This window comes from Phyllopteryx taeniolatus, chromosome 10, assembly GCF_024500385.1.
Source record: "Phyllopteryx taeniolatus isolate TA_2022b chromosome 10, UOR_Ptae_1.2, whole genome shotgun sequence".
NCBI lineage: Eukaryota > Metazoa > Chordata > Actinopteri > Syngnathiformes > Syngnathidae > Phyllopteryx > Phyllopteryx taeniolatus.
The window spans coordinates 23,471,615-23,497,536 of record NC_084511.1 but is presented as its reverse complement, the minus strand read 5'-3'; the positions used below and the strand labels follow the sequence as shown (position 1 = coordinate 23,497,536).

Here is a 25,922-nt window from a genome sequence, read left to right as displayed (position 1 = left end):
GCATTGTCATTATTGTTCTAGTAGTGTTCCCCAGAGACTTACTGTAGCCGTTGTCCTCCTCCTTGGTTCCATCAATGGTTCCGTCTGCCTGCAGCTGTAGGTGGAAACCCTGTCGACTGTACAGCTTGGTCACAATCCCCTTCAGCTGGGGCTCTGTGGAGGCAGGAAAAGAAGTTTGGGTTTTTGGTGGGGCACAAGCAGACACACCAATTGTCTTATGTGTATACTGTGACGTCTCCTTATTTTTACGCTGGTATTCACGAAAGCAACAACATTTCATTTGTGAGTGCATCGGTGCTAAATACAAGAAGCCGCCTGCCGGTCTTCCATCAGCACGGTGTGTGATAAGACCTAGACGCTCTCTACTGCTTTGTTACGGTCCCAAATGTAGGCGCCCCAGCCTTTTCATCTTAATCATACCCCCATTTGACCTTTACGAAAAGGTTTCTTGTTATTCTATCCCAGCGATGGCTGGAAATGTAAAATATCCTATTTGATGCAAATGAAAGAAGTACTCGTGTTGGAGGGTGTTTTGACATGCTGTCCAAGCAAACAGACTGATTAGTCAGCAAATTCTGTGCATATCTGAACACAAACAACAACTCAAGACTCAAATTAATTGAGTGAATTTGCTTATTTACAGATGCAAAGTGGTTCTGTTTCAAGTCTCCTTGTGTTATATTTATATCTCTAAGTGGTTTGACCTGTGAAGTGGACCAGAAGTAGAACTGGATACGCTTTCTAATGCAATTTAAATGCAAAGAGTCACATTTCTTCAGGTTATCTTTTTGATCCACTTTGAGGACTGAGTTCCAAGGAACTTTTGAAAACACGCTACATAACGGAACTCCATGGTAATCCTTTTTTTGTTTTTGTTTTATCTTTTCCATGACCTAAACGTTACCAATATGTCCCAGACTCTTAATGTCAAAGCAGAAGGCTACCAAAAATCTGAACATTTGAACGGCTGATGATTGACAGTACAGTATATGATGCCATGCCATCCTCATGCAAAGCTGTCAGAAAATGAGCACCAGGTACCAGTGAGGCAAGATCAGATATTTAGCTGTTGTCTCAGTGGATATACAGGCAGGAGAGCTTTGGGCCTCAGAGTGCAACATACTTGGACTGCAATAACAAGAAGCACGCTGGACCTGCACTGAGGAACATACAATGTTATCTAGGTGTCTTTAAAAATTAATGCCACTTCTTCTAATGTCAAGTTGTGTAATTTAGGTCAAATTATTAGGTCCACCAGTTAAATTCAATGAACCTCAAAAAGTCTTTACAAAGATAAAATGCAAGTTTTGATTGAGGTATTACAATTTGTTTCAACTAACCTTATTTATCATGAAACATACCGCCATTTCTTGTGTATAATGCACACTCGGGTATAATGCGCACCCCCAAAATTGACTCAAAAAAATTAGGAAAACCCTTTTTCCTATGTATATTGCCCATACACCCATGACTTTCTATCCAATTTATATCTCCATCCATCCATTATCTGAGCCGCTTATCCTCACAAGGGTCGCGGGAGCGCTGGAGCCTATCCCAGCTATCATCGTAATAAATGTTAATGGTGACCATCTCCTCATTAGTTTTTCGAATCAATTCTGATCAGTAATATTATTAATACTGAGGATTACTTGTTCTTTACTTGTTCTAAAACACATATCTACTCATATACCTCATTTCACTGTGAACGATTTTTATATATTTTACTATACGTTTGTCTAATACACACTATTGAGTTTTGATTACTTTTTGTGGAGGGGGGGTCTGCACGGTACATGTGAAATTACAGTATTCAAAACTGTGCATCATTATCTTTGCAAAGGCATATTTTCAGATTAAACTTTTGCATTGTGTGTTCTGTGGATGTGTCTAAGTTAGTGATTGCCAACCACTGTGTGGTGTACAAATTGCTTTTTGTTCGCTACACATAATATATCTCTGTTCACCTATCTATGCCAGCGACAAATAGTGACAGGTGAATAATTCAATATCAGTGCAGTATATCAGCTTTGTGGTCAACAAAAGATTGTGTGTAAATTGAGACTGAGATCATCATTTTGGCATGTATACTTTTTGTGATATTTGTGTGTGTTGTGTGCCGTTTTTTTCTTATGTTAAAATTGACATTATGCCTTCGCTCAATAAATGTCGCGAAACACTAGGTATGGTGAGATCTATCAACAATGCAGTACTCTTCTTTCTTACCAAACTCACCCACAGTAAACAATGAAATATTTAGAAAATAACTATAACACATTCAGCATAACAAGTACTTAAGCGTGTTGCAGCCGGTGTGAATTTTTGAATAACAAATGAAGCGTCGCTTTAATTTGTCGCTCCGCTAATTAAGGTTCAGAAGCTAAAGGTGACTTCTCAGTGGACATTTAACACCAGACGGGATTCCCCATATTCTGCTACCAACTTTGTCATTCATCTTTCCACTCCTGCATATAAAAGAGCTCAATTTCACATTTGTTCCAATAGCCGAGGAGAATGTTACGTAACAGACCTGGTCGCCTCCTGCGCCTCTTCTTGGATCCGAAGAGTTTGACCCTGGAGAAAACATTGAGTCGGCTGGGCTTGTCGCAGCTTCCTTTGCTCTTACTGGGGCTGCTGACACAGCGGCAGGCGTTGGACTTTTCCCGCTCCCTCGCTTGCCTTTTCTGCCTAATGAGGGAGCTGGCGATGGCTGCGGCCATAGCCACTTTGACAGCCGGAAGATAACAAACACCACCTCTTGTTTTGAGTCCAAGTCACAAACAGGGATGGTGGTCCGACACCCGTACTTGCTAAATAAACAACAGTGAAGAAGCTTCAGTCTGGAGTCAAACTGAAAATTTACAAGTCAGGAATTGACTTCTCCTGGAATTAAAGAAGCCGTTCCATTGCGCATCCTTGCAAAGCGTTTCTCCCTTCAGCTGCATCATATTCTCCGCAAATATTCTCTGAAGCTCCTTTACATCATGCTGCAGCTGCACGCACGCTCCTGCTGAGCGAGGATCCAACGTGCAGCCGCACTGGTGAACACCTGTTTGTGGCACACTTGTCTTCAGTAGTTGACGTGATGACGATAAAAGCGGGAGGGAGGCTCGGATGGATGTCAGCCTATCACTGACATTGCTTTTTCTTTGCTCTCTTCAAGTGAGGCGAGGCGAAGTGGCAGCGGTGCGCGCCTCATGTTGGAGGCGAGGCGCAGACTGCCGAGAGCTGCCTGAGCGCATCCTACCTCCAACTCATACGATGAGCAGCATGGAGGGGGTGGACGGTGGACAGCGGACGGTGGGGGGTTTTGGAGCGAGTGCACAGACGCAGACAGCAAGTGTGCAAGGGATTGTCAATATCAACTAATAAGGCAGATCTGATTTGATCCATTGGGAAATGAGCAGAAGGGTAGTAAAGTAGATTGTGCATATTCAGCAGAAATCCTAATTTATGCTGACTGTTAGGTTAACTAACCATTCTTGCATTTTTTTTTTTTTTTAAGGTTAACCCTTGAATAATGTTTGGGTCAGATATGACCCATTTTGACATTTGACAGCAATACAAAAACACCTTAAATGTCATTCGTTCACCCTGAAATGTGATGACTTTTCCTAAAGTGACCTAAAATACCCATCAACCCATCCATTTTCTGAGCCGTTTCACCTCACTAGGGTCGCGGGCGTGCTGGAGCCTATCCCAGCTATCATTGGGCAGGAGGCGGGGGACACCCTGAACTGGTTGCCAGCCAATCGCAGGGCACATACAAACAAACAACCATTCACACTCACATTCACACCTACGGGCAATTTAGAGTTGTCAATTAACCTACCACGCATGTTTTTGGGATGAGGGAGGAAACCGTAGTACCTGGAGAAAACTCAAGCAGGCACGGGGAGAACATGCAAACTCCACACAGGCGGGGCCGGGGATTTAATCCCGGTCCTCAGAACTGTGAGGCAGACGCTCAAACCAGTCGGTCACCGTGCCGCCTAAAATACCCCAAAATGAAAATATTTTAAAATGTCGTTTTTTTTCAGGTGCTACAAAGTTTGTTTATGCTGACTAAGCTTTTTTTAAAATGGATTTTAAATGTATTAATGTGTGTTAAATTCAGGAAAATGGTGCTAATGATGGGAATCTTGAAACTACGCATGCCATACATGTGTGTATTATTGTTATAATTTTTTTTTATGGGACAGTGTAACAGTGTTCACAGGGGTGCTTGAAACAGTCCCCGAGAACTGTCGGTGTTTCCACCATCTTTGCACAGGTTCCCATGGAAACATGCACCTGTTGCTCTTTGAAGGGTCATGGGGGAATCTTGAAAGTAGAGGAAAACGGCATAAGAATGTTCCTATACATTAAATACAACAAACTACTCAGAGATGTGCTTATTGTATTAAAAAATATGTAAAGTAAAATATCAAAAGTATACTTTCCCTTTTCTGTGAAGCATTGGTTAAGGGTAATCAACAAATTTATTAATGTCAGACAGGCTCTTAATACATTTTAAAAAGATCCGTAGTTCATAATTTGATGAAAATGAACAGTATGTACAGTAAGGTTTAAGTAAATGCTGATTAAAATTAAAACGTCATTGTTGTTGTTGCGATTGGCTGGCAACCAGTTCAGGGTGTACCCCGCCTCCTGCCCGATGACAGCTGGGATAGGCTCCAGCACGCCCGCGACCCTAGTGAGGAGAAGCGGCTCAGAAAATGGATGGATGGATGGATGGATGGATGTTGTTTTTTTTCATCTGAAACATGAAGAAATTACTGAAAAAAATATAACTTATATAGAAAACATATCAGTTCGGTACTTGAAACATTGACTTGAAAAATCGAATTTTGAACCCTAAACAATAATTGTACATTCTTTGTGAGTTTTTCCATTTTAGTTGCTGGGATAGGCTCCATCACGCCCACGACCCTAGTGATGATAAGCGGTACAGAATATGGATGGATGGATGCTTGAGATATGATCACGACTTTACACGTCTTACTATTGTTAGTTTTGTCTTCACCAATTACCTGATGATAAAGCTGACACTGACACTGCTCATCCACTGCTTGTATCATCGTGAGGCGTTCAGGGTCCATTCTCATGTATATTTCATAATCGATAGCCTTTCCCACTATTCTTCTTTCTATCAACGCCCTCGTTTGACAGGTAACACCATTAAAGTTAAAGTGACCATAAATATACGACGTAGAGAGGCGATGCCACACTCACCTCAAACCTGACACACTCTGAGCTTGACAAACTGAACGATGGCTCCCTCTGGCGTCTCTAAGCAAAACTGCAGCCGCCCCCGACTTCCAGCACTATGCAAATAATGTTACATTTATATTTTGAAATATAAATTGTCTTGCAAAATGCGACTCGTAGAGCGCACTAAAACGTGGGTTTTTTTTGGAGGGGGGGGGGGTGGCTTTTGTTTGTATACAAACCATCTATGGTCCTTTTCTGTCCCTCAAATAACTTATGCTGTCCATCCATTTTCTACACATCGTGCTTGTCCTCATTAGGTTGAAGGGCGAGCAGTAGTCTATCCAAGCTGACTTTGAATGAGAGGTAGGGTAAACTCTGGACTGGTCGGCAGCCAATCGCAGGGTACATGTAAACAAAAAAAACAGCACACTCCCATTCACACCTAAGGACAATTAAGAGTCTTCAACGAACGTAAAATGCATTTGGAATGACACAGAGAGGCCAGAGCCCGGATTTGAACCCCCAAACCCAGAGCTGCTGTGCAGATGTGCGAATCCCTTGTTCACCATGCTGCCTAAATTATGTAGTGTCTCCTGCACTAAAAAAAAAAAATTCTTTGTATGTACTTAATGCGGACGTACATTGGTTGCACAGGATTAAAATGTGTTTAACTAAGAGGGGACAATTACATTGCTTTTACCACATTTTAATCCTGTGCAACTGAAAATTAAGTACTTTTTACAGTGTATAATAAACAGTTTGATTCCTCTCAAGCTGAAAAAATCAAGTGCTAACTGCCAAGTGTAGAGAAGCAAATCCTTAAAAGCTGAATTTACCCACAAAAGCTACAAAAAATGTTTTAGGTGGGTATCTCATGAATGAAGCACAATGCAACATAAACATAATGCTCGAAAAACAAATTGCAGCATTAAACAGCCACAATGAGCCACAAATTCACATTTCAGCACCAAGGAGAGCTCATACATGAGCTACACTACTAAAACGCAGCTCTAAAAATATAACACTAAAAACACAATCAAGGATGCTAAAAATAAACCCCGCAACCTACCTGAGACTGTTTTTCTTAAAGGAAAACTCATGGTTGTGTGCAGCAAGTGCGTTCCGGGCGGTGTCGGGCGGAGTGGAGAAGCCTCCGGCGCGCATTCAGCAAAGTTGGAGAAGATGCGCGCAAGAGAAGAGCGAGCATCGAGGCGTGGCCAGATCATTAGAGGACGTTAAGCGACATTAGGACTTAAAGGCTCATTAAACATTCATTTGGAGGTCTGATGCTGCATGTGTGCGCACGTGTGTGTGTGCGCGAGGGTCAGGTTGAGGGTAAAAGTGGTCGAAAAATGGACACTTCTTGTCATCCGGGGGAGCAGACGAGACTTTGCTCTCATGTTACACAGATGCTGTAAAGTGATCCGATAATGCACCGACTAAACCGGTTATTGTGGGCCTTTCCACTCTGAACTGAACAAATATCGACGGCCAATCGAGTGAGACAACAATATGGCAGCGTGTGCCTTAGACAAAGAATGTTTACAAGGACATCTGTCTCCTCTGTCAAAGCGAGTACCAGGTCCTAACAAAAAGCACCCTGCTTCTGCAAACTTTGACAAATTGATGACATGCACGCATTAGAGCTTTCACAATTCATCATGTGCTATGGTTTCATTGCATCCTATAAAAGTACTCATTGTTATTTATAACCTCGGGTATGATGTTTTCTATTTATAGACGCTTGTAATGTTATGATACCTTTTCTGTCATTGGACTTTTGGACCCTCATGGAACCTACATAGGATGTTGTGCATTGTGCTAAACCATTTTGGATGATTTACAGAGTTTTAGCCGTGACATTCTTTAGGGGAGAATATCAGCGCTGGCTGTGTGCGCCTGTGAATCGTCAGGCATTTACAACAGCTCCTTTGTCTTCTTTATTTATACTTTCCACCATCTTATTCTTTTTGTGTCGTGCTAAAAAGTTTGCAATATCAGAGCGTTTCAGATGGGATATTTTATTTAGCCGAGACGATCGGCACTATCGGACTTTCGCCATTTGTCTACGATGCTAAAACCGTGAGGCGCTATGGAGAGGGACGAGAGTTGGTGCTGAAACGAAGTAATGTGAAGCGAGAGAGAAGATTAAATGGAACAGGAGATTTTGAACCATTCCTCCTGTATGTGTAGACAAACTAACAGCTGTTTGTTTACATTCAAACTTTACAGCTATCAAGGGTGTTGTCATGCAAGCCCTCATACTGGTCATCGGTCATTGGAGTCTTCAATTATGTTTGCCTCTCTCTCTCTCATCCACTAACAGCTTCACACAACATGTAGACTGTGCGACAAATTAAAAATAATAAAATAAAATTCCAGACCTGTATGCCAAATGCAAATGTGAAGGGAGCACTTTTTCTATACATTCATGAGAAAATATTATTGATTCATGCTATTCTTATTATGTTTTTAGTATTGTATTTGATGTTTTATGTTCAATCTTACGTACAGCACTTTGTTTTAAATGGATTTTATAAATAAATATGCGTTGAACCCCAACTATTTGCAGTGGAAAAAGGGCACATCCCTACCATGAATAGTGAAAATTCCCTTTATGCGGAACGTCAGGTGAGCAAACCCGGAAAACAGGTTAGTGGACTTCCTGTGTATGCCGAGATAGATAACGAGCATAACTAGGGACTGATGACATGATGGTTTGAACACAACCTTGGGGCGAAATCAGTACTTGCCACCCTTTGCCATACCTAATGTTTCTATCGTTGCTCATCACCCTCTGTCACCCAGTCAGCTGGGATAGGCTCCATCTCCCTTCGCCACCCCATTGAGGACAAAAGCACAATTGAAAATGGATGGAAGCTGCAGTTGTTATAGCTTGTGACCACTAGATGGCAGAAAACAACTGGCTATCGAGAGTGCATTTTACAGCGAGGACATTGGCCTCTCCATTTGGCAGAGAGATGTCCATCTTTTTTCTATAGCTCCTCTCTTCATTAGGGTGGCGGGTGAACTGGAGCCTATCCCACCTCAATTTGGGCGAGAGGCGGTGTACATATTCACAGCGATGGATAATTTAGAGTCTTCAATGTTGATGCACGTTTTTGTCATGCGGGAGGGAGCCAGTGTACCCGGAAAACAAATTAATGTATTATTTATTAAAAGGTATAGATTATATCGAGCAGTGAAGTGAACTCATCTCATTATTTTAGATTAGAAGGCCTAAATACAAGAGGGGGGGGGGGGGGGGGGCATGAGCTCAGCAGTCACAAAAATCTAACAACCATCATCCAAATCTGAAATGCATTAATTTAAATGAAAGTAACATTTAAAAAGTCAGGAATGGTAACCTCGACACTTCTGTTCAACTTAAAGTCATCATTTCACACACACAAACAGCGCAAACTGCTTTTGTGTGTTTGTGTGTGTGTTTGGGTGCTAGTCATTGCTTGTTTGTGTGGTCACGAGTAGTTTAATTATTGTAGTTCCTAAGAATTTCGGTCACTCCGCTGTGGGATTCTGGTCTCAACTTCAATTACTGTATACTGCTACCCAGCCACCCAGCGCGCACACACACACACACACGCTACACACACGCGCGCGCGCACGCACACACAGGATGTACAGTACTGTATATTTAAAGACCAAGCCCCCAAAAATCCACAAGAAATGGACTCCCCATTAAAAAGGTTTATATTGCAATTGCCTATGGATGCCACAAGATGAGTATGATCATGATGATGATTGCCTAAATGAAGCTACTCAACTGACTTCACCATAGCTCTTAGCACCAAGATGCCACAAGACAGCAGCAAAGCACTACATTTGTCATAATAAAGCTCCTCAACTCACTTGAACATAGCTCCTTGGCTCTAAGACGCTACAAGATGACAGCAAAGCATTACATTTGTCAAAATAAAGATCCTCAACTGACTTCAACAAAGTCCTTGGCACCAAAATGCCACACTATGCGGGAAAGCATTATTTTTGTATACATGAAGCTCCTTGACTCATTTCAACATTGTTCCTTGGTACCAAGATGCCACAAGATGGTGGAAAAGCATTACTGTTGTCTATATGAATCTCCTAAACTCACTTCAAAATAGTTCATTGGCCCCAAGCACTACCTTTGTGTTGAATAAAGCTCTTCACCTCACTTCAGGATAGTTCCTCAGCACCAAGATAGTGACAAAGCTCTATTTTTGTCTAAATAAAGCTCCTCATCTCAATTCAACACAGTTCCTCGTCCTTATTGAGTGTTTCCAGAAACCGAACCAAACAATGTAATGCAAACCGTTGATACATTTAAATCCTGCCTAAAAACTTTATTGTTCACTCCTGCTTTTTCATAAATCAAAAATATAACTTCTTGTTTTCACCATCTTGTTTTTATTTGGGGACTCGAACTTGACCATCTACGTGTTTTACTGTTGTGTTTTCTCATTTATGCTGCTTTTATTTGATCATTTTATCTTGATTTTCATCTTGTTTAGAATCATTATTTCTTTGCCTCTGTAAAGCACTATGGATTTGCATTGTGTATGATCGGTGCTATCCAAATAAACGCACCTTGCCCTAAATATTCATCTTAATTAGCCTCATTGGATACTATAACTGTGTCCAATTCAACTTAATGTGAAAGAGAAAACACTGGATCCAATCACGCTGCGGGCTGCGTTCCACTTCCGTGTGCTCACGGATGTAGTAAATCCATGGCCACACGCTGGACCACCGTGGTCTACCATGTGATACGCGTTGCCATGGAGACTGCACATCCATAGGTGGATGTGTGAGCTAGAGGCGGAAGGGGGAGGAGAGATAATGTGCTGCGTGGAGCGAAAACACTCAAATTCCGCAAGATCAACACGGCTGCATTCAACACACCTTCTATGGTCCTTACTTCATTATTCATAATACGTTACAAGCAATTGTATTCTGTTTAAAAATAAGTTAATAAGTTAGAGCAACTGAATTTTGCCAATGGGTTCTGCATATTTACATTTTGTTAGCACAATCTACAAATAAATATGCTGAACGACATATACCTTATTCTTCTACATTTATGAATTTGCCTATTCACAGATTTTTTTCCAAGGGGAACTGCCTCAGTTATTTGATGAAAAACTCATTCGCTGTTTTAGTGTTCAGGTCAAAGCCATGTTTAACATAAGAATATTGTTCTACTGCCATCTTGTGGCATCTATATGCAATTACAAACCTTTTTGCACGGTTGTCATTTGCAGATTTTTGCAAGTAGTGGCAGTGCACTATGATAATTTTTTATACATATTTTATGTTTTAGTACTTTGGGTTTGTGGTCTTTGTGAATAAAGTTTCTCCCCCAAAGAGGTGGAGAGAGAGAGAGAGAGAGAGAGAGTAGCAGGGTTAGCTAAGCTAGCTAGCAAGAGCTGGCCGGCTACTAAGCCATAGTGATATGGAAGTCTAGCTAGGTAAAAAAAAAAAAGCAAGGTAAAATAAACAAGGGTAAAGCTAGACAATAAAATAGCATGTTACCTAATAAAGCTAGCCGGCCAGTAAGATAGATAGAGAAAGAAAGATGTTCCTCTTTACACCATCACCAGTTCCAGCTTGATATCACTTAAAACACACGCGCACGCACACACACACACACACACACACACATGCAAAGCAATATGCTGCAGCTAATTAGGCACAGACAGAATTCCTGGCATCTGTCATGTAACCTCTAAACTTTTGTTCAGTCACTGGCTTCAAAGTGCTTGTGATCAGCACTGCCACAAATTATCTCACTTTTTTTTCTCCTTGAGCACAGAAACAACCAAAATATTTTTTACAGATCATCAATGGAGGCTGAATATGGCAGCGAAACAAAGCACTGGAGCAATTTCGGGATGCGTGGACGCTGCCAGGTGTTTGTTGTCCGTGAGTTTGCCTCGTAATCGTACAAATTGTAGAATAGGTGTAAAATAAATAGCAGTCTGGACCTTCACAAACTTACCACAAGCAACTCATACAATGGCTTTTGGACAAATATGTTTGCTATGCACAGCAATATTTGTTTCACTTGTTTTCATATTGATAGTGATACAGTAACATCCAACATTATCCACATTAGGGTTACGGGTGAGCTGGTGCCTATCCCAGCTGACTGTGGGCAAAAAGCCGGGTACACCCTGGAGCGGTAGCTAGCCAATCATAGGGCACATATACTGTAGACATATAGCAGTTCAAGCTCACATTCACACCAATGGACAATTTAGAGTCTTTCATGAACCTAACATGGATGTTTTGGGGGTGTGAGAGGAAGAAGGGGTAAGCGGAGACAACCCATGGAAGCACGGAGAGAACATGCAAACTCCCCACAGGAAGGCCAGAGCCAAGGTTCGAACCCAGGACCTCACAACGGTCAGCTGTCTGTAACCCTAACTCGGCCAAACAACTTGGACACCGTGCTGTGGTCTTCTTCTAACAAAACAAACCTAAACCTAAAGTGCGGCTCTGTAGAGGGTTTTCCACTCGAAAGACAGCATTCATGTCCATAATCTACAAGGGTTGTCAAAGCTTCACTTTATGGGAACAGGGAATGACAACTTCTTAGCTCACCAGACACTGTGACTACTGGTTTCCAAGAGTTACAAGGCACTCGACGTTTTTACTAGCCACAAAAAATGCATTTGTCAAAAGCACAGATTATTTTTGCGATTAGTCGACTAATCGGACTATATGTCACTTGCACTTTATCGCACCAGCAAACAGCTGCTAGCTGCTCCTATATAACCATCATGAAGTGTTTAAGGTACAGTATGTGAAAACTAAAGACAATTAAGGCAATAGTACATTTAGCTTTTAATAAAGTTTCCCATAATTAGCATTTTTGGTGAAATGCTCAAATGTTTGGGCTCCATTACTGATGGCAGTTAGCCGCAGCTTTTCATCCCGGATGACCACTACTGCGCATGTGCATCATCACAAAAGGCAGACAAGAGCAGCATCAGCAAGAGGCTACTGAGGCAGTTTTGAGAGCAAAACATAGCTTAAAAAAAATAAACAATGATATTTATTATTAAGATAATTGTTGGCAATATTGATTCTGACTAAATCTTTTTCCAATCTAAAGCTGGGATCAATGTCAAGCCCTGCATAAATGCAAAAATAAAGTTGTACTTTCAAAGAAAAGAAAAGTCACAATATTATGATATTGAAGTCTAAGTCTAATGAGGTTAGTAAGTACTTTAAATAAAATACAACTTGATTCTTGCAATGTTACACCTTTTATTAAAAAGGACTATATTATCAAAAAAAAATCCGCATTTTGTTCTTAAAAGATTCAGTATTTGATTTTTTCCCTGTAATAATCCATCTTTCATTAAAAAAAATACTATTAATGCAGCGATGTCAGATTTTTGTGATGATATGACAAAGTCAACTTATAATTGGCTCAAAGGTAAGGTAGGGCAGCGTAAATGGTTTAGTACAGTATGTTTGTTTTATTGGCATATGCTCCCCATATGTAGGTACTGGGTATGCACTTTTTGAGAGAACCACTGATCTATCGCACTATAGCCATTAGCTGTAAAACTGCCTTCCTGCATCATATTGAAGCTGAGATTAAAGGTCAAAATTTGTAATGGAAAATCAGTGTCATTAAGTAGTGATATCGGTGACAGAGTACAAGCCTATATTTGACTTGCTATCAGATAGACGACATTGTTCATGTGTATGGCAATTTGCTGACGTTACATTTATAGACATACATACTTTATTACTCCTGTGAGAGAAATTAAGGGATTGATGGAAGAGGTAATGGGTGTCACAAGGTTTTGTGTGTAACTGTGATCAATATTTCGTGCTCCCAGGCTTCCTCTAACAATTCCATGTAGACAGACAGATAGACAGGTAGAAAAGACAGTCGATAAAGTAATATAGTAAGTTAGCTTAGTCTCTTTCTAGCTAGCCTGCTAGAAAGATAGATAGCTAACTAGAAGCATGGCTAGCGAGATAGAAAACTATAAAGTTAGAAATAAGGCTAAAGCTGGTCGACATGGTAGCAAGTTAGCTAATATGGCAAGCCTGCTAGTTAGCAAAATTGAAAGATCGGTAACTCAAAGGTCAATTAGCTAGAAAAAAGTTAACTCCAAAAACAAGGGTAAAGTGGCACAAATATAGTGGCACGCTAGCTAAGATTGTTAGTCTGCTAAAAAGGAAGATAGATAACTGGAAGGCAGTCCCATGTCCTAAAATTGTATATATATAATGAACTAGTTTATATTTTGGTCGAACATGGACTGAATTTTGCTAATTTCTACCTCATGAAAGACGCCCTCATTCTGGCGTCTGTGAACGGTTTTTGAACGAAAGTTCATTTTCATTCAAGAGTGCCAGGGTTTGTCTGGGAATTCCAGAACAAAACCTGGCTGAACACACTATATATGAGCCTGGCAACCGATTCAGTGCGGCCGCCATTCATGTTTACCTGTGCGAGGTATGGTCAGCGACACACTGTAAATGGGAGAGACTGTGTTCTTTGTTAGGAAAAATATTTGCATCAGAATGCTTTAGATAACGCACTGTATCACGCTGTCATCCATCCATCCATTTTCTGAGCCGCTTCTCCTCACTAGGGTCGCGGGCGTACTGGAGCCTATCCCAGCTGTCATCGGGCAGGAGGCGGGGTACACCCTGAACTGGTTGCCAGCCAATCGCAGGCCACATCGAAACAAACAACCATTCGCACTCACAGTCATGCCTACGGGCAATTTAGAGTCTCCAATTAATGCATGTTTTTGGGATGTGGGAGGAAACCGGAGTGCCCGGAGAAAACCCACGCAGGCACGGGGAGAACATGCAAACTCCACACAGGCGGGGCCGGGGATTGAACCCGGGTCCTCAGAACTGTGAGGCTGACGCTCTAACCAGTCGGCCACCGTGCCGCCTCACGCTGTCATATTATGGAATTTATTTTGTATTGTAATATAAGACTAGGCAGCACGGTGAGGACTGGTTAGAGCGTCTGCCTCACAGTTCTGAGGACCGGGTTCAATCCCCGGCCCCGCCTATGTGGAGTTTGCATGTTCTCCCCGTGCCTGCGTGGGTTTTCTCCGGGCACTCCGGTTTTCTCCCACATCCCAAAAACATGCACGGTAGGTTAATTGACAACTCTAAATTGCCCGTAGGTGTGAATGTGAGTGTGAATGGTTGTTTGTTTGTATGTGCCCTGCGATTGGCTGGCAACCACTTCAGAGTATACCCCGCCTCCTGCCCGATGATAGCTGGGATAGGCTTCAGCACGCCCGCGACCCTCGTGAGGAGAAGTGGCTCAGAAAATGGATGGATGGATATAAGACTAGATAAGATAAAAATATTTTGTTAGTACAGTCAGCCAGAGCTGCTAGGAATACAAAGTCATCAATATATTTTCACTATTGCTCCTGTCATACTGTGTTGTGTGTTTGCACTTTAAGGACAAAAGTCCTGTTTTTGTTTTAGGTTCTCGTTTTAAAAAAGACCATTCAAGCAACAGGTTTTTCCTCCTGTTTTTTGAGATTGTAGGGCTGCAGCTGATTACTAGGCGGCAACAATTGGGAAATGAAATGCCAGTTTTTTAGGGTAATATTCCGTCAGCAACATGCATGATTGAAAAAACAATAACTATGAACTTGTTCATTTTTGGAACAGTGAACTTAGTTCAAAATTTTAAATTACAAACTATGAACTGAACTAGTTAATTTTGGGAACAATGAATTGAACTTTGAACTAGTTCGTGTAGAAAATGAACTTTCCCAACACTGCACTGCAGTACTTAGTATCAGTAGGTTTGCCACTGCAACAGCAGAGATGCTATGCTAAGGTGAAGCGATTGCTTACTTGAATCTTCCAAACATATTTTTTTCCAGCACAACACTGTGAGAACCTTCAGTCGGATGTGTGCATGCATGCAGACAATTGGAGAACAGGCACAAGCAGCACACGCAGCAACCACAGCCAACCTGCCAAATGGAACACATGCTTCTAAACGAGTGTTGTCAGAAGCACGTCCATTATCGCTCCTGCCAGCAGCACAACAGGAGGTAGCTGGAGTGAGGAGGGCATCGAGAGCAGGAGATGGTCACTTGCCAAAAAGTGAGCAATCTAAAGTGTGAACTAGAGATGGTGAGTCAATGGAGGCCCTTTGGCAAAGCGAAACTGCATTTTAAGAGTAGAAAAGACAATAAGTAGCCCCATCATTTTTATTCACTCTCGTAACCGTGTATAAATGGGCTCACGGCACAGACAACGGGAACAAAAAATAAAATCAAGGAATCTGAAGGGGATGCTGTCAAAGAAGCTGTCTGAATGTTTGTATTAATAAAACTGTGCTAATTTTACCTCAGTCACGGTCCAAAAATACAGCGAGTGAGATGATGCTGACCTATATACGCTTCACTATTGTGACACATCACAGATCAGATAAAAGATCTAATCTCTGAGACAAACCTGGAGTAAATGTTCTATTTACTGCTCGATACAACAAAGGATGCTCATTTTAGATTTTTTTTTCAGTGCTCATAGACTATTTTCAACCACTTTTCAAACTATAGAAAGCTGCTTTTTTTTTTTAGAATATCATTGATACTTTACATCAAGATTACAAAAAAAGGCCAATGGTTTTATCTCACTAAAACAGATGCAGTGATGCCTTGAGATACAAGTGTAACTCGTTCCGTGGCCACGGTCATAACGCAAACACTTATGTCTCAAATCAACCTTCCCCCTTGAAATGAATGGAATTGCCATTAATCCCTTCCAGCCTCCCCAAAAAAACATAAAAAAAACAACAACAAAAGAACAAAAATTATTTAAAAAAGCATTCTATAATATTGACCTTTAGCAAACCATAGTAATAGAAATATATATAATATAAATAATAGAATGTAAAGAATCAAACACTTTGTGCATCATGAATAATTAACTCATTGTGGCTCCTGTTGTGTGGCCACCGCAGGGTATTATAATACTGTCAGACAAGAATTATTTATTTATTTATTTATTTATTAAATTAACTACTGTAAGTGACTCAGTAAGCTTCAGCAATATTAGTTGTTTTGACAGAGGATAAAACAAACCTGTGAGTGTTATTCTGTTTACAACACCCCACTGTGATGCTATTCGTTAGCCCATCTAAGCCATTTTGCATTGTTTTTAGCATTAAGCTAAGCAGACTTTTTAATGCAAAACTCTGTGTGTTTAGTTTGATAGTAAACTACAGCTTGAAGCTTTTTAAAAATAATTGTTCACTATTTTCCAAACTGCTGTTTGTTATGAACTGATATGAGTTTACTGCCACCATACTGTGCTCGTTTCTCAAATTTTTGTTCACGTCAAAGCAAAAAAAAATCGTCCAAATGACAGCTCGTATCACGGGTTGCTTGTATATCAAGGCAGCACCGTACTGTTACTCTATAAACAAAACAACAGATGCATAGTGGTACACAACCACAGTCCATCCCACGGAACAGAGTTTCTTACGCAGTGGCAATTGGTGAAATATTGGTGAAATTAAAAAAGATACAAATTTAGCTCATGTACACAGTGCATGAAAATATCCCGAAACTAGATTGTCCTGAAGTCAAATTTCATTAGTGTAGAATGTGAGGGTGGTGACCCCAAGTGGACAAAAGTAATATCTGCACCTCACATGCATGTTTTGTATTGGTGTTGTTGTTAAATATTGCAAAACCGATTGTTTTCTCATTATTGAATAATCAATGGGATATCGCTAGAATGATCAATTCTAAAAATATCCTATAGTTGCAGCCCTGTATTTAATTTTTATTATTTTTATTTAGCTACAATTTAAGTAAAGTAATACAATAAATACAAAATAGGTTAATATAATCATTTCAAAAATAACAAAAACTCTAATTTTAAGTTTTATTTCAAACTTATAAAAACTATTGTATTTTATCATTATTATTATTATTATGTTATCTAAAATTAAGTAAAGTAATAAAATAAATACAAAATAGGTTAATATAATCATTTCAAAAATAAACTAAAATTTTAAGTTTTATTTCAAACTTATAAAAACTATTATATTTTATCATTATTATTATTATTATTATGTTATCTAAAACTTCAACAAGCAAACTGATCCAACAGATCTTTTTTTCCCCAATAATCTAAACTTTGTCTAAAATCTAACTGTACAGCAATAAAATGAAAGTATCCATGGAAACCTGGCAAATATTTGATATTTGTCATCATCTTCATTCATGCGGTTGTTTGAGTTCTACAAAAAAATAAAACTGTCTTCAAGACTATTACGCATGTTTCTGTCCTCAGTATTACCCCATGACATCTCCAAGGCTCGTCCTCAAGGAAAACTGGAAATTATGCAACGAGGTCAAATGTGCAGTGGAGCCAACTTGGATATGAACATTAATGAAGCTCATTTCAGTTCGGAGACAGTCGCTCACTGCATTTCCCCCGCCGCTGGTGTGCTCGCGTAGGTGACACTGCACCGCGATCGTAGCTGACTGCAGGTCAGGCGGAGAAGGCTGAAAGTCAAAAGCATACCAGTCGATCCCACAATGGATCACAATGCCATGAGGATTGCACGGCGCAGATTGGCTGGGATTATTTCCACTTGCTCAAAAGACCAAAGCAGTAGCTGGAATGGAGAGGGTGGAGGCAGTACACGGCAAATATTACTATAAAGTGCCTTTGCTGTCCTCATCAGACCCGCTCAGTCCACATGAAAATGGAGCAGAATAATGAAGGTCTGAGGTCCTATTATAAGTGACCAAACATTTGCACACATACCTGTACAATGATAAATCTCTTTAAATGTTTTGTTAATTTTATTTCCTATTGGATGTACATGAGTTTGCACGTCCCACACACTTCTCTGCTAACTACAGTGTGTGGTTAAAGACCCTGTAAAGTGACTTCAGAGATTTGTTTATACGTTTGAAGATAATTGCTGGGGGGAAAAATGTGCAAGGACTGAGAAGTATGTAGTACTTAATTGTGACGATATAGCGTTTAATTGTTTTGTACTGTTTCAGTTTTGATAATTTTTTTTGGGCTGTGGCATGAGTCGCACCCCCCTCGCTATATAAGAACTTGAGCGCCTTGGTTCGTATTAGCAGTTATGCAGTACAATTGCGATGTGCAACGTGTTTGCAGTTAATACATAAACAACTGTCGGAGCTTGACCAGTATGCATTTCTAACATCATAGCATATATCCATCCATCCATTTTCTGAGCCGCTTATCCTCACAAGGGTCGCGGGCGTGCTGGAGCCTATCCCAGCTATCATCGGGCAAGAGGCGGGGTACACCCTGAACTGGTTGCCAGCCAATCGCAGGGCACACATAAACAAACAACCATTCACACTCACATTCACACCTACGGGCAATTTAGAGTCTTCAATTAACCTAATCATAACATATACTGTACTTAAAATAACAAATACAAAATTCAATGGAAATTCTTTTCGGGGGTGAAATGGGGAATTCTCAAATGCACCTTATGGTGATAGTGACTCAAACGTGACTGAGCTGTTGAGTAAATAGGCCATGTTACCAATCAGAACCTGAGCAGCCCGATGCCTGCCTTTCATTCGCCGCGCTTGCTAGTGATGTCGGCCCAGTGACCAATCAATAGACGCGTAATGGTGATGGATGGCGGGAGGAGACTGTTTGGGAGGAGCAGTGCGGCACTGAGAGAGAACCATCCAGAGTGGAGGAATAAAAAGTAGGGCAAAACCCAGTAGTGAGGCAATAGTGGGTCTCTGTCTGTACGTGGAGTGTAACACTGCTAAAAAAGACAATCTTTGGATTGGTGATATTGCAGCGCAGGCTTAAATCCTTACACATTGTTCTAATCTAATCCCTTTGTCGGCATTACACGGTGATGGGATCTCAAAACTCGCCTGCAGGGAGATGCTGGGAAAACAGGTCAGTTTGAGGCCAAAGTGTGCCTTAAACACATGAGCCCATTGCGCTATATAAAAACTAATGAATGAATTCATGAATGCAAACTGTATGTGATGCATTTGTTTTACACGGAGAACAGAAGTAAAAACAGAAACAGCGACCGCCCGCTGTGGATGGCGACATCAGTAATCTGTTTATGCTCTCACGCAGCATCTAATCGCAGTTAAATAGGAACGAACCCTGTTTCATATTCATGCATTCTTCGGTCTCGCTGTGCTAATGAAGTCATCAAAAAGCAAGAAAGGGAAGCTAAATGATCCAAAGGCACAAAAGTATATTATTTTGTTTTTGTTTTGTTTTGGAGTGTGTGTTTGTTGGATATTGCTTCACTCACAAATCTTTTTTTTTTCTTCTTCATAAATGCTGCTCATCTAACCCTAACCCGAAACTCATCTCAGTGCAATCCCCTCTTTCTTTCTCTCTGGTGTCAATTTGCATGCATGGCAGACTGAAAAAATAAAAAACAGAAAACAAACCATCAACTCTGTTTGACACTACAACCAATTCTGAATACCAAGACAAGAACACAGAGGAAACCGCAGGTTTGCAGCTTCGATTCTGTCCAATTAACATTTTGTACTGTAGAAAGTCAGATTCTTAATATTGCCAGTGTTGTTCAACATATACTGTATGCCTGGCCATCAAGCAGTACCATTTAGGTTTAGGAGACAGGTTTTTCTTTTCTGTTTTCACAGTTTGTGATGGGTGCAAAGAAAAAAAAAAAAAAAAAACTGAAGTAAAAGAAGGTAAAAAAGTCAAGTCAAAAATCAGTTATAACATCATTTTGTGAAAAGAAACATGTTCTGATCATCATGCTCTTATTAGAGACTTTGTACACCTCAGTGCTGAAAAATTGTGAAAATTTTTCTTTGTTCCTGTGACATTCATCTCATTCGTTCATTCATTCATTCATTCATTCATTTTCCGTTCCGCTTATCCTCACTAGGGTCGCCGACGGGCATGCTGGAGCCTATCCCAGCTAACTTCGGGCGAGAGGCGTGGTACACCCTGAACTGGTCGCCAGCCAATCGCAGGGCACATATAAACAACCATTCACACTCACATTCACACCTACGGACAATTCAAAATATTCAATTAACCTTCCCTGCATGTTTTTGGGATGTGGGAAGAAACCGGAGTGCCCGGAGAAAACCCACCCAGGCACAGGAAGAAAATCATTCTATTCTATTTTATTCTATTGAGTAACCTGTTGCGTTCAAGTCTCCATGGCAATGACACAGATGCTATAGTATTCTATTTATTACCATATAGCAGCAGGCACTAACTGGCGGACCGTGGTCTGGGTCCGGAGCCAGAAGCAGTCCCATATGGAACCTCTCTGTCGCCAAAAAAAGAGGTTATGATTAAAGATATACAAGGCGCTTCTATTTTAAGCAGCACAGCATTATAGGCTTTACGGTAGTGCCGAATCATACCGACCAATCACTGCCACCGCTTCAGCCAATGAAATCCGCATCTCAGGCGGTGATCACTTAGTTAGTTAGTCTTAGCCAAGACAGTGACGAGGAAAAACGTAGCCGGGGAGAGGGAAACAGACTCAGCGTGGAAGTTGAGTTAAAGACAGAGAAACGTCATTATGAAACAAAACATAAAGGTTCTGAACAAACAAAACCTCTAAAACGGCTCTGTTGTTAACATTTGTTCAATTAAAATATGTAAAAATGCTTGAGACTTCACAGTTGTGTCAATTAAGATGCCAAACAGAAAAGGGGAAAACTTTTTTTTTTTTCTGACGTGAAGCACTTTATTTGAACACGTATGACTTGCTCCTACTGCGATTGGCTGGCAACCAGTTCAGGGTGTACCCCGCCTCCTGCCCGATGATAGCTGGGATAGGCTCCAGCACGCCCGCGACCCGAGTGAGGAGAAGCGGCTCAGAAAATGGATGGATGGATGGACTTGCTCCTATTTTGAAATTTGCAGCCCTAGTTTTTTAGTAAATGAGAGAACACACAGTCAATCAAATCAAATAAGTCTCCTCCACTGTTCATAACAATGAACTGCATATCGTTGTTTGACCAAAGGGGGAGTAATTACACAATGTCGCCTATTCCCACTGGGCCCCTCCCATCCTATGAGGCCCTAAAGCCATCTATGCAAGCCGTGAGAGGTTATGCTTTAACATGATTGAATAATTCCACAGAGCACGATTGAAGGATCAGTGCAAAATCACTGTAGCTCATACCACATTAGAAAGCCTGAAGTTCTGCAGGTGAAGCAAGCTGCGGCTGTGTTGATTTTACATCGAAAAGGTCAGCAACAAGAAATCTGAATCTTATAGCGTAAGAAAGGGTAAGCAGTAAAGTTCCTGGATCTCGAGGCATGACCTGCAATATGCACCATCATCAGGCAGGGTCAAAGGGATTAGGACATAATCAGCAACGCTCTGGCATTCAGGAGCACAGATTAGAGATGGCGGCTTCGTGATAACGATGATGTTGATGTTGATGAAAATTTGCATGGGATCATCAGTACTCCCAGTGGGGCCATTACATCACATTACTCGCAAACACGCAACAGAAGCCCGCCAGATCACACACGTGCATTGCACGCCCAAGAGCCTTTTTTGTGGCATTTTGATGATTACACTGAAGAGACGTTGTTTTTCATCAAAACCCTGTTGCCCTTTTCCCTTCACATTACTAGCACATGATAGAAAATTGTGTTTGCAGGTTCTTTTTAAGGTCTTTTTAATATTTCCTCCAGAGAATATGTGCAAAAAAAAAAAATGACAGAAGTGAAAGCGCGATAGAATAAAATACACTGCACATCTGTCGATAAATTCTGGCAGGCTCTGATTAGATGTGCAAAATTCAAATAACTGCAAGAGCAGCTACTGGATTTGCGAGCAAATGCTAATGACTGCGATCAGGCTGTAGGACTTCAGGGAATATAAACAAACTAAGCTTGACAATAAAATGTGAATATGCAAGTGCACATAGCTTACACGTGCAAAAGAGCCACTAAGAACTGGAGTGGGCTAAATACATGTTCGTCATTTTTATGTTAAGTGCAGAAATGAAGCAATAAAAGCATAGATTTCAGATGAACACTGGTCTAAATTATGGTTTAGTTCCAGTATTGACGTATTTGTCCATTATTACACTCAACACCTTTCATGATCCATCTTTGCAACACTGGGCCGACTCCCATTTCCAAGCTGGAGTTCATCATTTAAATGCTAACTGAACTGAACAGTGCGAAATGGTCAGCTTGTGTGTTGACGTGATGCATGACGACAGTTGGGGGTTCTTGATTTTTATAGCTCCATATTTTTCTCCAAAATGGCAAAAGTTGTAAATTCATACAGCCAAACATGACGTGTGCAGTTGTGTGTAGTAAGAACGACGAAGCGCGACCGAAAGCGGCAGTACATTCTGCTGGGACTTGTTGTAGGTGATGAAGTGCACGTCACGTGGCCCAAATGAGTAACTCGCACGGGGGAATCGTTTAACAAACACCTGCGGTTGAAAACGGCAGCGTGCTGCACGCCCTACTGAAGTGAACTGCATGCTACAGGGAGCCGGCTCGCGTTCTGACACTTGAAGAATGATCCTTTCATTAACAGTATGCAGTATTTATAAAGAAGATCTCCATTGTCTTGGCACATGCATTTAAAATGACCTTGATCACAGTGGGCTCCTAATGATGCAGTGAAAGGGAATGAATATTTGATAAGACCACTCGACGTGCGCTCCATTGAGTATTTTGACTCTTTTCATAGAACATCGGTGCTCATGCCTGATGCATTAATCAGAAAATTATTTGACCGTTTATTCGGGAAATTAGTCTTTTGTCCTGGAGAAGCGATATTATTACATTTAGCCTCAGATATTATCACACATTATTGCTACTTGACAGAGTAGCTTTAATGCAACATATATTTTACTTTTACTTGACTATTTTTATTAAGAAGAAACACTACTTTTACTCCATTATATTGAGCTATATTCTGCTCACGACTATCACTTTTATTAATCTATTATTGCTTATGCGACCTACTTTATTTAATTTTTTGGGGGGTGTCAGACAGACTTCTGCCTCGGGCGCTGTCACCTGACTCTCTTTCACCAATCCAATGTAACCACTGGTGATGTTTGGGTCCATTTCACTAATCAAACAGAGCCAGCAGGCAGTCACATGACCACACACACAGTCATGGCGGCCCCACACAAAAGCAAAGTTTTCAACGTGACTCATTTACGTGAAACTTGGCAGAACCAACGGCGTTTGACCACAGTACGCCATGCGCTGTCTGTCATCTGTGTCTCCGTAAAAATGTCCACATTTCAGCCTACAAGAACCCCACTTTGAACTTGGGAAAATGTAATGTCTCGCTGGTGAGCTTATTGTGCCATTTCCATCCATCCATCCATTTTCCGGTGTTGCGGGAGCGCCGGAGCCCATCCCAGCTGCCTCCGGGCAAGAGGCGGGGCACACCCCAAACTGGTTGCCAGCCAATCGCAGGGCACATACAAACAAACAACCATCCGCACTCACATTCACACCTACGGGCAATTTAGAGTCTTCAATGAACCTAGCATGCATGTTTTTGGGATGTGGGAGGAAACTGGAGTGCCTGGAGAAAACCCCCCCAGGCACGGGGAGAACATGCAAACTCCACACAGGCGGGGCCGGGGATTGAACCCCGGTCCTCAGAACTGTGAGGCAGACGCTTTAACCAGTCTACACCGTGCGGCCTTGTGCCATTTAATGAATGTCAAACAAAGAAAGTTCATTATATTAGATAAAGTGTTAGATAAAGTGATATTGTTGGACAAGATCTGAGTGTGCACATTCCTGCCTTCTTTCTTGTCTATCTGAAATCTGAAATAAAAAATAATAATAATAACTCAGAGGTTGCTCAGGAGTTTGTCAGTACAGACTATTCTATTTTTACTTGAGTCAAAATAATTCTAAAGTGACAATTCTTTCACTTGAGTAATCTTTTTGGCTACTCTACCCACCTCTGCCTATGGCCCCCTTCCAAAAAACTAACCATAACACTAACCCATAGACAAGACACAGTACTTAACATTAGTTAAGTACACCCCAACAGATTTATTAAAAACAAATCCATGAATAAACATGATTAGAACCCCACTGTCATGCTTCAGTAGAAAGACGACTATCATCCTATATTAAGCAACAGCTAAAGAGTGAAATATGAAACACAGGTGCCCACCAGCAGCAAGCGTCCTCATATGTTGTCTTCATGTGATCGTAAATCACTTGTTTTAGTATTAGTTATTTCCTAAGAAGCTGTAAGAGCATCGGAGGGAGAACAGATTGCCCACAGATCACTAGAGTTGACACTGAATTGGCAAAAGCAAGCGCGAAACATGCTGGACATGTTCCAGACAATTAAGCACCATTAGGAAGCAAGTAAACAAACAATCAGTGTCATGGCCGGCGTGTGAAAATGTGCAATGCAGAAGAGGAGATGGGGAAGAGACAAGACAGATATTTTGACTTTAAAGTTCTTCTTTCTCCTGTGACAACAATGAATGTGAAAAAAAATTACTCTCCTGACTTTTAATCTTTCCTGGAAGTCATCTTCATTTGCTGACATGTTTGCATGATGACAGAAACCGGCTGCCTCATGAGCTGACCATGGCAAGCAGATTGGCACACTCCTTGGTGAACCCTGACATAAGACATACAGTACATGCCATGGGTTTATACAACACAGCAAGATTATATGACAAACTGCTGTCAACGCTATGTTAAAGTCACCGTATGTAGTGCATGCAACATACAGCTCAGGAAAAAATGAAGAGACGATTGCATTTTTTTTTAAATCAGCATCTCTACATATATAACAGTGATTCCATTCTAGTGTCTTTTGAATTCCAACACAAGCGCGCTTGGTTCATTTTTTTCCCCCCGATTAATGTACACACAGCCCAGTCTGAGATTGTGAGCACTCTGGACGTTTTCGTCCAGGATATCCCTGTACTTGGTTGCAATCATGGTTCCTTCTATTGCAACCAGTCGTCCTGTCCCTGCAGCTGAAAAACACCCCCACAGCATGATGCTGCCACCACCATGCTTCACTGTTGGGACTGTATTGGGCAGCTGATGAGCCTGGTTTTCTCCACACATAGCACTTAGAATTAAGGCCGAGCAGTTCTATCTTGGTCTCATCAGACCAGATAATCTTATTTCTCATCATCTTGGAGTCCTTCAGGTGTTTTTTTTTTTATTATTATTATTTTTTTATCAAACTCTATGTGTCTTTTATGTGTCTTGCACTGAGGAGAGGCTTCCGTCGGGCCACTCTGGCATAAAGCCCCGACTGGTGGAGGGCTGCAGTGATGGTTGACTTTCTAGAACTTTCTCCCATCTCCCGACTGCATCTCTGGAGCTCAGCCACAGTGATCTTTGTGTTATTCTTTACCTCTCTCACCAAGGCTCTTCTTCTCCAATTGCTCAGTTTGGCTGGACGGCCAGCTCTTGGAAGGGTTCTGGTCGTCCCAAACGTCTTCCATTTAAGGATTACGGAGGCCACTGTGCTCTTAGGAACCTTAAGTGTAGAGGAATTTTTTTGAAACCTTGGCCAGATCTGTGCCTTGCCACAATTTTGTCTCTGAGCTCTTCAGGCAGTTCCTTTGACCTCCCGATTCTCATTTGCTCTGTCATGCACTGTGAGCTGTAAGGTCTTATATAGACAGGTGTGTGGCTTTCCTAGTCAAGTCCAATCAGTATAA

At 41.2% G+C, this 25,922-nt stretch overlaps 1 protein-coding gene across 6 annotated transcripts in view; it reads right to left on the bottom strand.

Annotated features, from left to right (window-relative positions):
• The window catches only part of fgf13a (fibroblast growth factor 13a), a 112,494-nt gene that overhangs the window by 25,000 nt on the left and 61,572 nt on the right, over positions 1 to 25,922 (bottom strand). For 4 of the 6 annotated variants that reach the window (XM_061788273.1, XM_061788277.1, XM_061788271.1 and 1 more), the window contains one exon: positions 43 to 153. In XM_061788273.1, the coding sequence (XP_061644257.1) occupies positions 43 to 153 (111 nt within the window). Of the gene's footprint in view, positions 1 to 42; positions 154 to 2,527; positions 3,231 to 6,280; positions 6,378 to 25,922 lie in introns of those variants that run through there. The other 2 variants (XM_061788276.1, XM_061788275.1) reach the window with 2 other exon arrangements.